This window comes from Rhamphochromis longiceps, linkage group LG18 (genome assembly GCF_057381845.1).
Source record: "Rhamphochromis longiceps isolate RC_006_pf linkage group LG18, R_longiceps_female_GT1.1, whole genome shotgun sequence".
Classification (NCBI taxonomy): Eukaryota; Metazoa; Chordata; class Actinopteri; order Cichliformes; family Cichlidae; genus Rhamphochromis; species Rhamphochromis longiceps.
The window spans coordinates 3,300,472-3,317,400 of NC_140574.1; the positions used below are offsets into that span (position 1 = coordinate 3,300,472).

The following is a 16,929-nucleotide window of genomic DNA, read 5'->3' on the forward strand; positions in this document are numbered from 1 at the left end:
CTGCACCGGGGCTGTGATCGACTGTGGCTGCTGGGGCTCTGGGGGTCCTCTCAGCCTGGCTGGGGGGCTCCTTGGCCTCCCTCCTGCTGTGTGCCCAGCCTGGAGGCTGCGGTCTGTGACCGGCTCCCGGTGCAGACGGCTCCCTGTTATAGTGTTTCATCACTTGGCTCATGCGAGCCCAGCCCAATTTTTACTCTTTAAGTGTGTGTGTGTGTGTGGGGGGGGGGGGGGGATATGTGTGTATTCACATCATTTATGTTAATGAGAGTGTGGGGAGTGAGTTGGAGGGTGGGGTGGGCTGCTTTTAACTATGTAAAGCACTTTGTGCTACATTGTTTTTTGTATGAAAAGTGCTTTATAAATAAAGATTGATTGATTGATTGATAGCTGACATCAGTCAGATGTTAGATGTGTTGTCACATCATCTTACCAAGGAAAACATTCACACAGATGCTTTTGTTCTCAAAAGTCATCAGCTGCCTCTACAGGAACTTTGTGATTTTGTGTTTTTGTTCGTTTAGAAAATGTTGGCCGACTGAAGAAGCTGGAGTACTTGAATCTGGCCTTGAACAACATTGAAGTCATTGAAAACCTTGAAGGTCAGTGCATAGCGTATGTACGGGCTTTAATTCAGCGCTTGTTTTTCTGCCTGTAAACATGTAAACATGTCGCCTTTCTGTTTCCACTTCCCGCTCATCAGGCTGTGAGAGCCTGCAGAAACTGGACCTGACGGTGAACTTCGTGGGCCGCCTGAGCAGCGTGGAGTCCCTGAGACACAACATCCACCTCCGAGAGCTGTTTCTGGTGGGGAATCCCTGCACGCAGTTCGAGGGCTACAGGCAGTTTGTGGTGGCTGCACTGCCTCAGCTCAAGGTAACGTCTGAGGTGGATCCTCGTCTACATCCAGAGAGGTGGAGGCTGCTGTTATTTGTTTGGGTTTACTTATTTTTTACTTATGATTGAGGCAGCTGAGCTCCGTCTGGAAGATTCTGATGACAAAGTATTTGATGAAAAAGTGTCTGCAGGGATTCAGTTAGTCGGATGTTAAAAGGTCAGAGCTGAGAACACTTCAGTGAAAGCAACAGCCAGTGAAGCTCCAGGAGAAAAATGTGTGACAGTCGTTTAAAGACCACTGAAAGCAGTTTGGTCATCAGGCTGTGAGCTTAAACCCTGATGGAGGTTCAGAGTTTGAGTTCCAGCTCTCGCTCTGTGTCCTCAGAGTCTGGACGGGACAGAAATCAGCCGGTCAGAACGGATCCGAGCCTCGCAGGGTCTGGAGGAGGCGAGGAGGTGCGTCGCTGAGCAGGAGCAGGAATACCTGAGGAGGAGAGCTGAGGAGAAAGAGGAGGCGAGGAGGAAGGAAGCAGGAGTTGAGGAGGAAAAGAAGGAGAGGAAACCAGGCTTTGACGGCCGCTGGTACACCGACATCAACAACACAGCGTGAGTGAGAAGATAAATCGTTACTCTTGTACAGAAAGTTTCTGAGATGCTGCAATTCCAAACTGCAGTGAGACAAGATTTCACTTTTTATTAACGTCCTTGTTAATACGCATGATTATGTTGAACAAATCTGGTCTCAAACAGCAGAATATTCAAGTCAAGTAAGTGAAACTGCTAAAATCAGGAGGAAGAGGGAAAAAAGGGACAAATATGTTTGCTGTGTGGACTAGATTTGGCTTATGATGAGTCACTCTCATATCTGCTTTACACTTAGAGATTTGTTTTGGAAGTAAAATATGTGAAAGTGAAATCCAGAAAACGTGATTTCAAGGAAGCTGTTGCAGATTTTTGAGGCTCAGACTGCAAACACTGTGTCTCCTTTAGTTTCCTGGTCCCTGAGGCGGACTAAAGACCTCTGACGAGGATGTCATGTATGTAGAGGCGCTCTAGGCGGTCAGAGGTGTTGCTAACTGCGATAGAGGGCGTGAAAAGTAACAATAAGTGATGATAACATCTTAAATTTTTTCTAAAACTATAGGGAGTCAAGATCCAGGACCTTTACTGTCAGTGTGCAGCCACAGCAAAATTACTCTTATGGAATCTTCACGTGATTCATAGCAACACTTACAGGTCACCCTGATGAGTTCAGGTGATCGAAGAGTCTTTAAACTGTCTTTACAAACTCAGTGATGACCTAAGACCTTCTGGTTTCAGCAGTCCAGAGTCAGAGAAGAATAAGGAGAACCAGGAGTTGAACGAGAACCCAAAGAACCCGGAGGAGGATGAGGAGCAAAGGGAGCACGAGTTCTGGCACACACCGTGCAGCTTCACCCCCGAATCTCGTCTGGAGGCTCACCGGCACCTGGAGGAGAAGAGGCGGGCCAAGGAGAAGTAAGTGCCGTGAGATCTGAGCACCACACCGACTTATTTACTCAACTGTTGTAATGAACTCACTGGTTAATCAGGCTGTATGAAATAATGAGGTCAGTAAGGCCCAGACAACAAATATGTGCCTTGTACAGGAGACATAAAAGAAAGTCAACAGGCTGTTTCAAAGTGTCCGCTACAAACTTCTGGGGGGGGGGGTGCATGGAAGAAAAAAACACTCTAAATTTATCTTCATTAATTACTTGTGTGACGTAAAACACATGCTCATTTTCATATGGTGTTTTTTGGATGCAATTCACTAGTTCAGCCACCAGATGTCTCTATAATCACACCTGAAAACTCCACAGCAGCCGATCCCGAATGGTGGGATTTCTGTGCCGGTCAGAGATTACTATTTGTCTGACTGGCATAAATTAGAGGCGTGGCTTATATTTAGAGGTGTGGCCCCTGTGTTTGACAGGTATGCTGAGTGTAGCTGCTGGGTGTCTGGTAGGCCTCAGGTCTGCTTGTGTGCACTTTTTATAATTACCCTCATGCGCACATTTTAACTGAAACTTTCACCATTAGGGGGCAGCACTTTGCTTTGTGGTGTGTGCCACTGTTTTTAAACTCTTCTTTTTTAGCCGTTCCCATTTTCCTCAAGACATTTTCTTTTTCATGTTGCTCTGTTAGAAAAGAGTGTGCTATTAATGAGTTTCCTCTTTAAATAAAGGTTATACTGACTCGCTGCACCACCTTGTGGTACAAAGTAATACTATAAAACAAGTACAGCCTGGCCTTAGTTCAGCTTCAGGCAATCTCTCTTCAGCACAATACAGAAATGCTTTGAACAAAAGTCATAGCAGTTGTTTCTTCATATTCTTTTGAAGCTTTTAAATATTAAATTAATCACAGAAGTTTCACAATAAAGATATTTAATGTGATTATCGAGTTTCCTGTGCAGTTAATGGTGCTAACAGACCATCATCCATGTCGTGAATGAAATTCTAGTATTCTGTCAGGAGTGTGTGATGCACCTGTGCAGGCTGTAGACGCAGCTGGTTGTTCAAGCTGATAATTTAGCTGTTCCAACCTCGTGTCCAAATATCATCACTTCCAGCTAAAAAACGCTAATGTAGACGCTTCAAGATGGGTGATGCCACGATGGCTCCGCCCATCATTTATAAAGACTTACTAAAACCTTAAAACAGGTGGACGAGTACAGCTGTCTGAAATGCAGCTGCTGTCCACAAACTTTTGGCTGTATTGTCTTTTTTTCTGTGACGTTGACTTTGTTAGCCGATTCACCAGGACAACACTTAATGTATTTTGAGTCGAGGATGCGTGAAGCAGCATGAATCAGACATAAATACGTTGGCTGACGGGCAGGATGAGTCTGCGGTCTAGCTCAGACTGTCGGGTTAATGAGGAGCTCTCAGACGAACAAAGTGTTCTGTACCCGAGGTGAGGCGGTGGCGTCAGAGAGACGAGCGGGTTCAGGCGGTCAGGGAGGATTTTGTTCTGTTGTGTTTGTGACGAATGACTCGGCCAGTGAGCTCGAAGGTGCCAATAATCCTGAGTGATTTACATCCAGGTGTCAGAGTGGGACTGACTGATGAGACTCAGTGGCGACTGTTTACTGAAATATGTCTAAAAATACTGACCCTGAAGCCCCGAAGCCTAAATATACAACAAACAGGCGTTAGAGGAACAATATTCTAACTAAAGAAGAGTTTGTACAGTCTGCAGTGTCACAGCTTCTGATCTGTGCTGCTGCACATTTAAAACTGCAGCTGGAGGAAGAATGAACAAAGAAGAAAACATGAAGACGCTTTAACATCTTTAAAACACATAACAGCAAAGTGTGCAGTGGAGTTAATAAAGAGAAACAGGAGACGATGGAAGCTGCACTTTCACTGAACTGTTAGCATGTTAGCGAAATTAGCAGGTTTATATTACAGGTTATGTGTAATGTTGCTGACTTTAATGAACACTGATGGATTATATACTTTTTTTTAATTCAAGCTTTTGGGCCTCTGAACGTCTAGTTTAAATAAACTCTTTGAGTTAAAGCTGAAAGTCTGCACTTCAGTCTTATCCTGAAGAGGAAACAACATAAAAAACGCCTGTCCAGATATTTATGGACCTAACTGCATAAATGTAAATGTTTGATGTCATTTACAAACGATAAGGAGCATTTAGACTCTAAAATGTCCAGATTTTCCAGTAAATTATTAAGTTTTAGGGATTCATATGTTCTGTATGTAAAGCATGGACTGTGTGTTTACACTGTATACTCGGTCTGTGAAGGTCAAACTGCCCAGCTGCCGCACACTCTGCAGACTAATGACTCACACTAAAGACATAACTGGGGCATTTTGAGGTGTTTCAGGGCAGATTTGCTGACGTGTTCGTGGTTTTGATGTTGTGGATGTTGTTGATGTCAGACGGCTGTAGAGCGTGAGCCGGTGGTTCGTCACATCAGTCGTGTGGGTGAAATGACGGCGGTTTGAGTCCCGTCAGTTTCAGAGCTGACAGCACAGAAAAATTAACTGTGTGAATACTGAGCTTCCTTTTGGTCTGCTTTAAATTCCTGTTTATAGATTTTATTCTTTATATGATATAATATATTATATATATATATGTGTGAACATGGACCAGAGGTACGGTGGCCCCGAGAGGTCAAATGTACTGGAACTTAAGAAAACACCAGCAAACAGAAAAATACTTCAAAAGCAGACAAAACACAAACGAAATAGAAAAAAACAACGGAGATTAAAAACAAACAAACAAACAAACAAAATCCCAGCTGTGGAAGTGACGATGAAAAACATGAAGGATGGAGACACTGATGATTCATCAGTGTAAAGTAAGAAGAAGCTGCAAGGTTGTGTGTGTTTCAATCACATGATTCATATAATACTGTGTTTACTATTAGCTGTTTACTGTTAGCCTGTCGCTCCTGCAGCCGGTCCGACACGTTTTTGTTCTGCTGTGTTTTGTGTGATTTTGCAGCATTTTAGTATTTGATGGTGTTTTTTTAAGTTGCAATGGATTTGACCTCTCAGGGCCACCGTACAGAAGCCACACTTTTTAAACACACTCCGGACAAATTAAAGTTACAGCTCTCTCTCTTTGCTGTTAGGTGAAGGCTTCAGACTAACTGCTGATAAAATGGCAGAGGCGTGCTTGTAAAAGGACTTTGATTTCAGGCACCTGTGTTAATCTGATGAGCTGTGATTAGCTGATTATACACGAACTCTCTTTAAAATATAGCTGCTGACTGTTTCCTTTGCAGTGGCCCTACTCGTCCAAGCCACCCGTGTCTTCTGCTTGTACACCAATCAGATTACAGCGCTGGTCTGTCATGAGTCTAATTATTTTGCTGTAATTAGTGCTCACCTGTAAGGTGACCCTCTTACCAGGGTGTTAATTGAGTATGTGTAGTGTGTTAAACATCTGCTTCTCAAAGTGTTTCTGTCTTTCTCACACACACACACACACACACACACACACACACACACACACACACACAGTTTCCCTGTCAGTATGCTGATATCAGCCTGCAGCTGTGAGGTTTCCCTCACTGAGAGCAGCCCAGTCAGAGTGCAGAGGCTCAGAAATGCTGATTATTTCAGTTTACAGTGAACGCTCCTCTGTGGGAGAAAAATGGTGCAGATTAGCTGGAAAATCACAGATTTTTGTAACCATGTGTGTGGTTTGTGTTGCACTTTTTACGACTTCATTACAGCTTTGTGAGTTTTTTGCAGCCAGGTTGATGTCTTCCATGTGAGAGACCGGTGGCAGTGACAGTCTGCTAGCACCAAAGCAGTAGGACGGAGGTTTTCAGTGTAGCATCGCGTTCCACTTTGTGACTAATTTTACTCTCCGGACTGCCAGCAACCTTCAGCAACCACTCTCAGGTAGTCAGCAAATACACATCAGTTTGTAGACTGGAGGTTGCCAGCTGGTCTCCACGCCTGTCTCCCTGTGAAGACCCTGGACGGGACTAATATGTGCTGGAGAGCTTGTGTCTCAACTGGATTGGGAACAGGATTTTTGTCATCCTGGAAGAATCAGAGGAGGTGGCTGAGGAGAGTAAAATCTGTCCATGTCTGAATAGAGATAAGCAGAATAAAATGGATGAATTGATGGTAATAAACACTTGGATCTGTGTGATGTCACTGAGAGCGGATATCCCTAATATGGTAATCAGAGGCACACAGCTCCGCCTACTTTTAGTTTGTGTCTTCTTTTAAGGATATAGACACTTTAATGAGGTTTTCATTCAGTGCCTCTGTGTTTAAAAAGATTGTCCTGACTGTTGTTCTGATCCTGACTGTCTGTCCTCTGTGGAGCTTTTACCTTCCTCAGGTCCTTGCAGTGTCCTTGGGTGAAGGTTGAATTCCTCCCTTTTCCTTCCTGTTTGCAGTCATTTGAAGATCCTCGTGGTTTGAGGAATATCATTTTCATTCTCGCTCTTCTTTGTTTCCATGATTCGGTCTTGTGGAGGCAGAACTGTAGCTGTGATTAGAGACCATCCAGAGAAACTTGACATGTAATAGACGTGCAGAATAATAAACACACAAAGCCTGCTCCTCTGGGGTCGCTCCGAGCTTCCAGTTCACAGGGCGATGAACCCCGCTGCAGGCTCTGAATATTAAATCAGCACCTCTGGTCACCAGGAAAACATTCAGCGTCTCTTAGAGGACAGAAGGCCAAAAAGCTCCAGTGATTCTATTTGTCCACCTGTTCATTACAGTTAAAATGCATGTAAGCATGTTTGTCACATGGTCATTCCTCCAACTTTGTTCTCTTCGTTTACTTTAAAGTGACGATGTGAAAAAATGCAGATGTTACAATGACAGTGTGTCTTTTTTATTCTTTGGAGTGTTTCAGAGATATAAGTCAGGATTACTGCCAATAAAATAACTCTTCCAGCCAGCATCATCAGCAGGATTTAAATTCATAGTATGCTCGTTACCCCCGAGATCTTCAGCCTCGTAAAGAGATGAAGGAGCTCAGCGCTGGCCTTAGGTCTGTGCAGATGTCGCTATGACAGCCTCCATGGTTCAAGCTCCACATCACGATGTTAGCAGAGCCTTTAATCCTTACATCACTGTGCTTGTTTTTATAAAGCCTTAAAGATGAAAAGTACTTTTTGTTTTCTAATTTCTGAGCTATTTAATCACTAAATAAGATGCAAAATAAGCACTGATGCAGCACCTCATGTAATCTGAGAAACAGACAGGCTCTGTGGATTCTTGTCAACATAAATAAAAGCTTTTCTATCCAGTGAGAGAAACTGTGAGGTCTTACTGGATAACTAAGTTCCAGTTTTTTTTGAAAATCTTGTCAATAATTTCCTCTGTGATCTTAAACAAAGAGCTGGGTGTCGTTTCCAGGCAGCACAGAAACATCAGACTTTGTGTTTCAGTAAAACTTGTTGAGTTCTGCCGTCGTGGCTCCTGTGACGTAAACAGAGAATATATCTCAGGATAAAACGAGGTTTCACAGCACTGAGGCTGGTCCAGGATCAGTGGATGCTGTAATAAATTGGCTGTTTGCACAGCGAGGCCTGACACATCTGCTTTACTTAGTCATTTTTCCGCTTTAGGCAAAGGTTTAAAAAAACCCTTTCTATCCACCGTCCGCTCGTCTCGCTGACCTGTGGACGCTGACTCACAGCGTTTAGCTTTCATAACACCTCGAGCCACAGAGTCACAAACAGCTGAGCTGTGTATGACGAACACTGTGGAAGTGTCCCGCTGCTTAATCTCTGCCCACAGGAAACGCCTCACATCAGCCCAGAGGTGTTTCAGCGTGTCGGGCTTCTGTCACATCCTCTCCTCTTCATTTGTTATGTGAGATGTTAAATCTGCACAGTCTTGAAATGTATGCCGATAAATGTAATCCAGCCTCAGTCATTTGCTGAGGACGGTTGGATTTAGAAGATGTGAGGTTACACCTGTGGATAATCCTGGTGTGATACAGGTGATAGTCCACCTACTTATCCACATCACAGCAGCATCCCTGGCCAGCGCGCTGTCCAAGCAGAAAATCAGGTTGACACGGCGTTGCCGTTTTTACCGCCTCCTCACGCACGGCTGTCAGAGCGCGCTGACTTGATGCGTGCAGTTGGGCCGTCACCGGATTGTCAGGAAAGATGAATTTCCTGGTCCTGAGGTGGATTCTGCGATAAGGTCAGCCGGGAGACGGGCCCATGTTAAATGGCTGCTCTGTTCGTCTGAGAGGAGGGAAAACACCACACAGAGATGTTGCCTGGCTGGTGTTTATTCATGACAGTATAGACAGCCCTAAGTTTGTTATTGACCCTCTTTTAGCCTCTTTCATCTCCTCCAACTCTACAGGGAACTAACGAGACCACTAAATGCACCAGTGCGCCTGTTTTCTGCTACAAGCAGTTCACTGTCAGAGTCTTTTCTACCTGATGCAGGTAAAATGACGACTTCGGAGCAGTTAAAGTGAACCAAAACAGTGATGCTGAAACCAGATATCTAAGATCACTGTTGTCTTTTGTTTACAGAGTAAAGCAGTAGAGTAACGACACTGTGTCTGCGTTTAGTTTGCTCCAGATAAGAAAACACAAACACCTAAACGTCCATTTCACAGTTCAAACCTCAAACTGGAAAAGCTGCACAGAGCACATCCAAACATCCGTCCATCTTTTTCCACTTCCAATGAATTTGAATTCAATTCAGTTTTATTCATATGTTGATAAATGACAACAGTCACCTCAGGTGCTTTATATTCTAAGGAGCGACCCAACAATTTAAAGTTACCTTAAAATATTGATCTGTTTTAGTGCTGGTGTCTTCTTGGTGTCGAGCTGTATTTGAGCTGTTGTGTAATCGTGGTCTGTGGCTCTCACAGCTCCTCTATGATGGATGACTTTGCCCGTGTGCTGTGTGTCACTGTAACAGCAGCAAACAGATGTTGGGTTCAGAGGTGCTGCAGCACCTTACTGTCCTCCGCGTGGGGAATGCAGCTGTGAATCCGGCATGGATTTGGACTTCTCTGCGGGCCGCACGGCTAACTGAGCGCTGTCTGAACAGATCGCCCTCAGCTCTAGAACTGTCACCTCTGACGTCCCCATTACTCTGCTCTTTGACAGATGCACCCTTAAAAAGATAGAAGTTATGGGTTTACAGCTCAGGCAGCCACACTGGGACCTTGACGAGTCGACAGTATGTGGCATCGAGGGAAAAGCTGCTGTTTGAACGGAAAGTGATGGAGATGCTCATTCTGTTTGGATAATTTCTGTCAGCCTCACCTCAGACTAACACCACCACATCCAGGAAGTGACTGAAATAAGAAGGAAGCAGTCATAATTTTGGACTCCAGTGGAAGTCAGAGTCCCGCGTCATTAAACCCCGACTGATGCTGAAGGAAAGCCCAACATGAAGCTCTTAGAGTCTAAAATCATCACTTTCACGCTCACTTTGAACCATTTAGGGAGCCCTCGGATCCTGAGTGGAAGCAGTTTGTGCACCTGAAACAATCAGATGGGCCAAATCAGTAAAACTGTCTAATCAGCTATAAAAACAAACCGAGAAGATAAAGCGTCCATTTATAAACCTAACAGTTAGAGCACTGTCACAGAGGCAGCATTCACCCTCTCTCTGTATATTCACACATTTCAGAGACCTGCTAAGCACTTCCAGGAACTCTCTGAAGTCTGCGTGACCCATGTGACGACCTCGCCTTCTGAACCCCGCTGATTCGACTCTTACAATTCGAGGGCCGTCACACAGATGACCACGAGGCTTCTCCACAGTTTCACTTAGACTCATTATCGCTCGCTCCAGCCAACCACTCCAATAAAAACCACGACCTGACATCCTCCGGTTCAGCACATCGAAGCCTCCTCAAGCACGCCGTCGCCCCCTCTCCTGCCTCCCTCCCTCTCCTTGGCTGATGTACGGCTGCGGAGGTCGCGGCGGCCGACCCTCTGCAGAGCGCTAAACACTCACCCACCTGGACTGCTGACAGGTTCATCTGCTGCTCGGTGGGCCTAATAGACAGGCTGATATGAGGTGTGTGTTTCCCCGTCAGCGCTCGTGTCGCCGTCTGCTTCTCGCAGCTAATTGAGCGACCGGTTGTGCGGCAGATGGTGATGAGAGCACACCGAAGGGATGACTCTGGGACTTTTCTCAGTCTTTAGTTTTTCCACATCCATAATAATAATAATAATAATAATAATAATAATAATAATAATAATAAGCTAATAATTTTAGCTTGCAGCTACTGTTAAGCTACACTTAGCAAACGGTTTTACTGCTAGCAAAACATTTAGCTGATAATTTCCAGTTTTTTATGTTTCATTTGGTAATGGTTTTAGCTAGCTGTTTAAGTGTTTAGCTATTTCATTTCTTTATCCGTATTTTTAACTGGCAAATTCAACTTATGCGCTTTTTCACAATCTTATGTAGTTATTTAAAATTTTTATACTTCATGTTTAGCCGCTAATTTAATTTCTTTTTTCATATTTTTAACTTCCATAATAATTTCCACTTTTATTTATAATTTTGATGAGCTATTTCCAATGTTAATCTGATATTTCTGTATGAAGCTAAAAGTTTTGTTTCAGTTTTCAGGACAAGTGAAGAGAATAATTTGTTAGCAAGCACCTTTTTTTAAAATCACACTTTTAGAGCTTTTATATCATACCTGTTTGAACCGTTCATTCTTTTGCCCTTTTATATTGCAGCTACCACTTTTTGGCTCACGCCTCTTCAGGCTCACTCAGATTAATCGGTAGTTTCTTTTTTTGTTGTTGTTGTTTTTCAGATTATTCCACATAATCTTGCTTGGTGTTGAACCTGCAGGGGTTCTTCACCCTGTGTTAGGCAGGTTAAACTACGTTCATACTGACTTCATGACTTTCAGCCTTCGAGGTGCCTGCACTGCTGTGTTTCCAGGCTTCAGCCTACACAAACATACTCCATTACACATTATATTTCTTTTTCTAAGGATGCTCCTGGAGGGGAGGGCAATCTTTGATCTCCAAGGTACTATGACTCCAGGTGCTGTCACCTGTAAGTCCACTGTTTAAACACCCTGACTTCATTTGTGATCTGCTCACACTGCGCTGTTTCTCTGCAGGGGGAAAGAGAAGAAGCCGAAGGCCCCGAGGACGCTGATCACTGCTGACGGACGAGTCTTGAATATCAATGAGCCCAAGTACGAAACGAGAAACAGAAGCAGGTTTTCCATCCTCACTGTGATGGCATGTTTGTTGCAGCAATACATGACAACTTGCTGCATAGATGATTGGGATCAGATCTTTAAGTATAACATTTTAAAGCCCTGACTGATCAACAGGTTCAATTTGTATTTTGGAAACAATTATAAAGGAAAGCGCTGCAGGTCCACAGTTTCTATCACAGTTCTTCTTCATATCTGTCATGTTTTTACTTTGGCTCAGTGAGGCAGGTGAAAACTTATCAGGTGCTTTTTCTGGTCCACTTGCTGTCGTCCTGTTGGGGAAAAACATGAACGCTTGCAGGCAACCCCGCTCCTCCTCCATTATCCAAATGGTTTATATCATGAGCAAGGCCACAGGGGTCGAGGCCTTAAAGCGCGCCTGATTTCATTGGTAATCTGAGCTGAGGACACGCTCGGGTCAGGAATATATGCTTTATGTGATATATCACCTTACTGCAGCGGGGCGACAGCACGCCGTGCTTCACGGCAGCCTGTCTCGTAGCAGCCAGCTCAGTAAAGATGCAAACGAGTGGCCGGGAACGTCACATGCTGCAGAAACAAGTTTAAGCCATAAAATAATGTGGGTTTGACCAACCTCACCGTCAGGGTCGTCTCACAACATCCAACTTTAGAGCAAAAAGAAACACATTTACAGCCTCCTGCAAAAAAAAAACAACAGTTTGGGTCTCCACAGCTAATTTTCTCCTTTTTAAGCCTGCATGGTTTTAACTAAATACCCTGTTTGGATTTTAAGTTGATGTCTGTATCGCAGCTAGAATCACAGGACTGGAAGGCACCAACAGGAAGTCTACTGATCGGACTTTATCTTCAGTCATCTGTCACTTATGGCTCCAAAAATGAACATCGTGGTGACAAAAACTCTGTCTTTGAGCTTTCATAATAATTTGTCCATCTATTATATACAGTCTGTGGAGGCACGGTGTAGATAGCAGTGTTTACATTAAGAATCAGTGTCATGTGTCCTGGTTTGAACATCTGGGTTGTTGCTCTCTGTGTTGTTAACAGGCTGGATTTCTGTCTAACAGAAGATGAAGAAAACAACACGATTATCTTGGACCTGGAAGTTTACAGGTAGGAGCACAAACTCTCTGCAGCTTCATTTATCAAAGTTAAAAACTAATCATGTCTTAAATAGGGGTTCAAATGGACTGAGCGAACAGACCTGTTTTATCAATCCATATTTAATGGTGAGACACAGAGTTACTCTCAGTTTTGTCAAATAATATTGAACCTTAGATATCGATAAAGGAAAAAGCTGTACCTCGTTTTATTTTAAAATGTAACTTCTTGCTGTAAATGAGATCTGTGTCTAGTCATGGTTTGTCTTCGTGTGTGTTGTGTAGCTGGTTTCTGTCTAATGTGGTGGCTGTTTGCACCAAATCCGATTTACCGCAGCCACATCGAGTCAAATTGATTTAAACTGTGGTCGGAGCTCAGGTTGGAAAACCCATCACGGTGCTTCTTTCACAGAGACGGGCTTTTAGATGTCCGACCAAAACTCTCCACCCGATCAGCTGATCAGCGTCTGTACCTGTCTGTGTTTATAATGACTGACCTTCCTCTTTGCACAGACACATGGACACCTCTTTGATCGATGTGGACGTGCAGCCGTCGTACGCCAGAGTCAGCGTCAAGGGAAAGGTGCGCTGTAAAGCTTTTATTTTTATACTCAGATTAACTGGTGACCTTTCAGATTAGGTGATGCCTAATTTGAAGTTTAGCCTGTGCGTAGTTTTGGCTGCACACTCTGAACTTTACAACAAATCCATTAATTTGGGGCTTTTTCCATCATAAAGGGCAGCAGCAGCCACTTAGAGTCAGTCATTAAGTCTTTGTCAGCTTGTTAAGTTTGTTGTTCAGACCCTCACTCACCACCGTTTCCATCATGCAGATATTCACAGTCACAGTTACGCTCACCTTACTCGTACCTGATTGGACACTTTTTCCCGTCAGAGCTGTCTGAATACTTCGTGGCGTAGATTCGTCAAAGAGCTGGAAACATTCCTCAAACATTTTGGTTCATATTTTTATGACAGCAGCACAAAGTTTCTCCAGATTTGTCAGCTGCACATCCTTAAAGTGAATGTCTCGTTCCACCACAGCCCTACACTGCTCTGCTGGGCTGAGACGTGGTGACTGTGGAGGCCATGTGACTACTGTGAGACAGTCAAAGAGAGATGCTTTCAGCTTGAGCATAAAAATAGCCCCCACCTCATGACACCAGCAGCAGCCTGAGCCTTTCATACGAGGCAGGTTGGAGCTTTGCTTTCATGCTGTTGGCACCAAAAATCGAGATTCATCACATTCAGAAACGAATAAGAAAATGATTCAGTGCAGTGAAAACATGTCACAGCCAACTCAGTACAATGTGAAATTTTTACCTGGACGAGTGTAAGAGAATTTTAGCTGTCCAAACTCTGCTGTGCATCTTAAAACCAAAGAAAAGTGAATAATAATAGTAAATATTCAGAAGCAGCTCTTTGTGCACAGTTCTTGGTCGGTGCCTCTTAGATTGGTCGTTTTTCCCCATGTTTGTCATCATATTTAATGTTCATGTGTTTTTGTGTCTTAGTCACTTCCTGTTTGAAGGTTAGATTCTGACGTGACTTCCTGTCTTTGTCTTTGCTCCTACACCTGCTGCTGTTTTCACCTCGATCTTCAGTCAGACCTCTGAGTCTTTGTCTTTGCTTTCCTCTGGTTGTTCACTTTGTTTGTTACCGGTTCGTGTCCTCAGAGCTCCAGACTCCACTTTCATTCTCCTCTCATTCACACTGGAAGCAGGCCAGTTTAACCACAGACTGCTGCTGTCAGCCAGTGAAGGTCCTTGTGCTCAAGGGCACTGCGACAGTAGTTCTTGATGAAGATTTTCCTAAACGTATTTCCATGTTGCTCTGGGATTCAAACCTGTGAATTTTGAAGGCTCTAGGAGCACAAACACGAACAAATCAGCAAATCTTTTCCCGTGTTGCTGAGTTGAGGTAACTGTGCACATGTTACTTGCAGTTTGAGGTATTTGTACTTACTGCAGATATCTGTTGGCCTCTAAAGTTTACAGGAAGCACTTACCAAGCAGTATGTCCTGCATAGTGCAGCTCTGATTTCTCACAGTGAGGAGTTCAGAGACTGCAGGCAGCAGCAGACTCGCTGCAGGCCGACACCAAACTGGAGCAGCTCCCCTTTCAGCAGCACCACAAAGCCAGAGAAGGTCTGAGATGAATGCACATATTTCTGTCTGCAAACAGAAACTGAGAACTAAAGTTTTCAAATTCAATCGCTGATGAAAAATATGATTAATTTTGAGAAGTTGGTGCTTCTAAAATCTGTGTGTATGTTTACAGTAGCTTCATATTTTGACATTGAGGTGACTGGCAGAGGTAGCATAAGTGTAAGTGTGCAACATGTTTTTACTAAATCAGAGTAACACAGCTATTTACATTAAAAATCTGCAATGTTTTTAAGGTTAAGTGTTTTTAAGTGTCTTTGCAGAACGTGTGGGCCCAAGCACATAGTTTACATACAGAGCTTTAAGGTTGGTAATAAATCTCAGTGCTTCACGACAGACCCAGCATATGAAAGCATTGAAGATGCACATGTATAAATAACATGTTCATAATCCATCACTGCCATGAAAGTGCAAGAAAGAAGTTTCGTTTTCATCTCAAAGGACAGCCCGACTTTCATTTACCAGTTGAATGTGACCTGAAGAAGAGGGTCATCAGTATTAATTCCTAAATACAAAGAGAGTTCTGAAAAAGTTGGAATGTAAATAAAAACAAACTTCAATAATATCCAGGATTGTTTATATATGTAAAAATATATAACATACATCAAATATAGCAGTGGTCCTGGAACCGAACCCTGTGGCACACCTTTAGTTATATTAAGCATGCTAATGTAAAACAAACAAAGGAAGAAGAATAAAACCAGGAAGACAAATGTTAAATAAACAGGTAGCATGTAAGAACTGTAAAGGTGTGTGGCCCATATCATCATGTAACGCATGGAGCAGTGAGGAGCTCACCCAGCTGCTATAAAGTAGTAAAAGTGAGACTTCTGACCAAACCTCCTCGAGCTCTTCTCTTTTTCTCCTACAATCTCAGTTTTCCGCTGTGTTTTGAAACACTGCCTGTTAATGCAGAGATCTGTCTGCAGTGTGGAGGATGTACGGACGACTGACTGCTGTGATGTTGCTTGTTGGGAGCAGCGGGAACGTGTGATAGATGGAGGAGCAGATTTACAGAACATAACAGGCCTCCAGAATCTGCTGAATCATCAAACCTATGTGACGTCGGTATTTTTGGAAAGAGTTTTAATATGCCTACTATGAATTAATTTCCCAGATGGAAACTGTTTTTTTTCTCTGTAAAAATGGCAGCTGTCCAGAACAAATGCACCACAAATGTGCTCTGTTCAAGCACACACCTTCACGATCAGTAATCAGTCGAGTCTCCTGCAGCAGAAGTGGAGCCGCTGCAGCCCTGCTGGAGGTTTCCTGCAGTCTGACAGGTTTATTGTGACAGGAGCCTCCGTCCTGCGCATCCACTGCATTTTCTCCCACGTCTTTCAAAGCTGCTAATTTATTTATGTTTTTAGGAATTGATTTCTGAGGAAAACAGTTACTGCATATGTATTCAGTCATATGAACAACAGCACCTGACATATTTAGGTGTGTCATTTATTTAACAACTAAAAAATGCAGAAGCCATGTGTGAAAAACCGATTCCATCCCGTGAAACTTGTCGAACCACTTTCAGTGCAATAACCTGCAGTAATCATCACTTCATCAGTCTCTCACATCGTTGTGGAGAAATCTTAGCCCACCTTTTTTACAGCAGTTGTTCAGTTCATTGAGATTTGAGTGAATTCATTTATGCACAGCTCAGGTTGAGGTCTGGACTTTGACTGGGTCATTGCAACACTGATTCTTTTCTTTGTAGACTTGCTGCTGTGCTTGTGTTCATGGCGTGATGCATGACTCACTTTGAGCCAAGCTTCATATTTGACTCTTTAATACTTTGGCATACAGAGGAGTTCATGGTTAACGCTGTGACTGCGAGGTGCTCGAGTCATCAGCCTCCTCCACCATGCCGACAGTCTGTCCTGATAACTGTTTGGTTTCCAAACATCTCCACTTTGTCTCGTCTCTAATCTGTGCTGCCATGTTGTTTGTAAAGAGAAGAGGCTTTCTCCCTGTAACCCTCCAAACAAGCTAAACTTGTTCAGTCTTTTTCTAATTGTACTGCCATGAACTCTTAAGATGCTAACATGCAGAGTTCTCGGGTTTCTGCTTTTTCTCCGAGCACTGCACGCTCTAACCTTGATAGTAGTTTATTCCAGTTCTGTTTATTCCAGCAATCCTTTCCTGTGAAAGTA

General features: G+C 43.5%; 1 protein-coding gene across 4 annotated transcripts in view; it reads left to right on the forward strand.

The window, feature by feature from the left end:
- dnaaf11 (dynein axonemal assembly factor 11) overlaps positions 1–16,929 on the forward strand; it is a 34,750-nt gene that overhangs the window by 4,454 nt on the left and 13,367 nt on the right. For 3 of the 4 annotated variants that reach the window (XM_085388906.1, XM_085388905.1, XM_085388903.1), the window contains 7 exons: positions 522–599; positions 701–873; positions 1,220–1,440; positions 2,155–2,331; positions 11,434–11,511; positions 12,562–12,627; positions 13,128–13,197. In XM_085388906.1, the coding sequence (XP_085245032.1) occupies positions 522–599; positions 701–873; positions 1,220–1,440; positions 2,155–2,331; positions 11,434–11,511; positions 12,562–12,627; positions 13,128–13,197 (863 nt within the window). The remainder of the gene's footprint in view (positions 1–521; positions 600–700; positions 874–1,219; positions 1,441–2,154; positions 2,332–11,433; positions 11,512–12,561; positions 12,628–13,127; positions 13,198–16,929) is intronic. The other variant, XM_085388904.1, reaches the window with a different exon arrangement.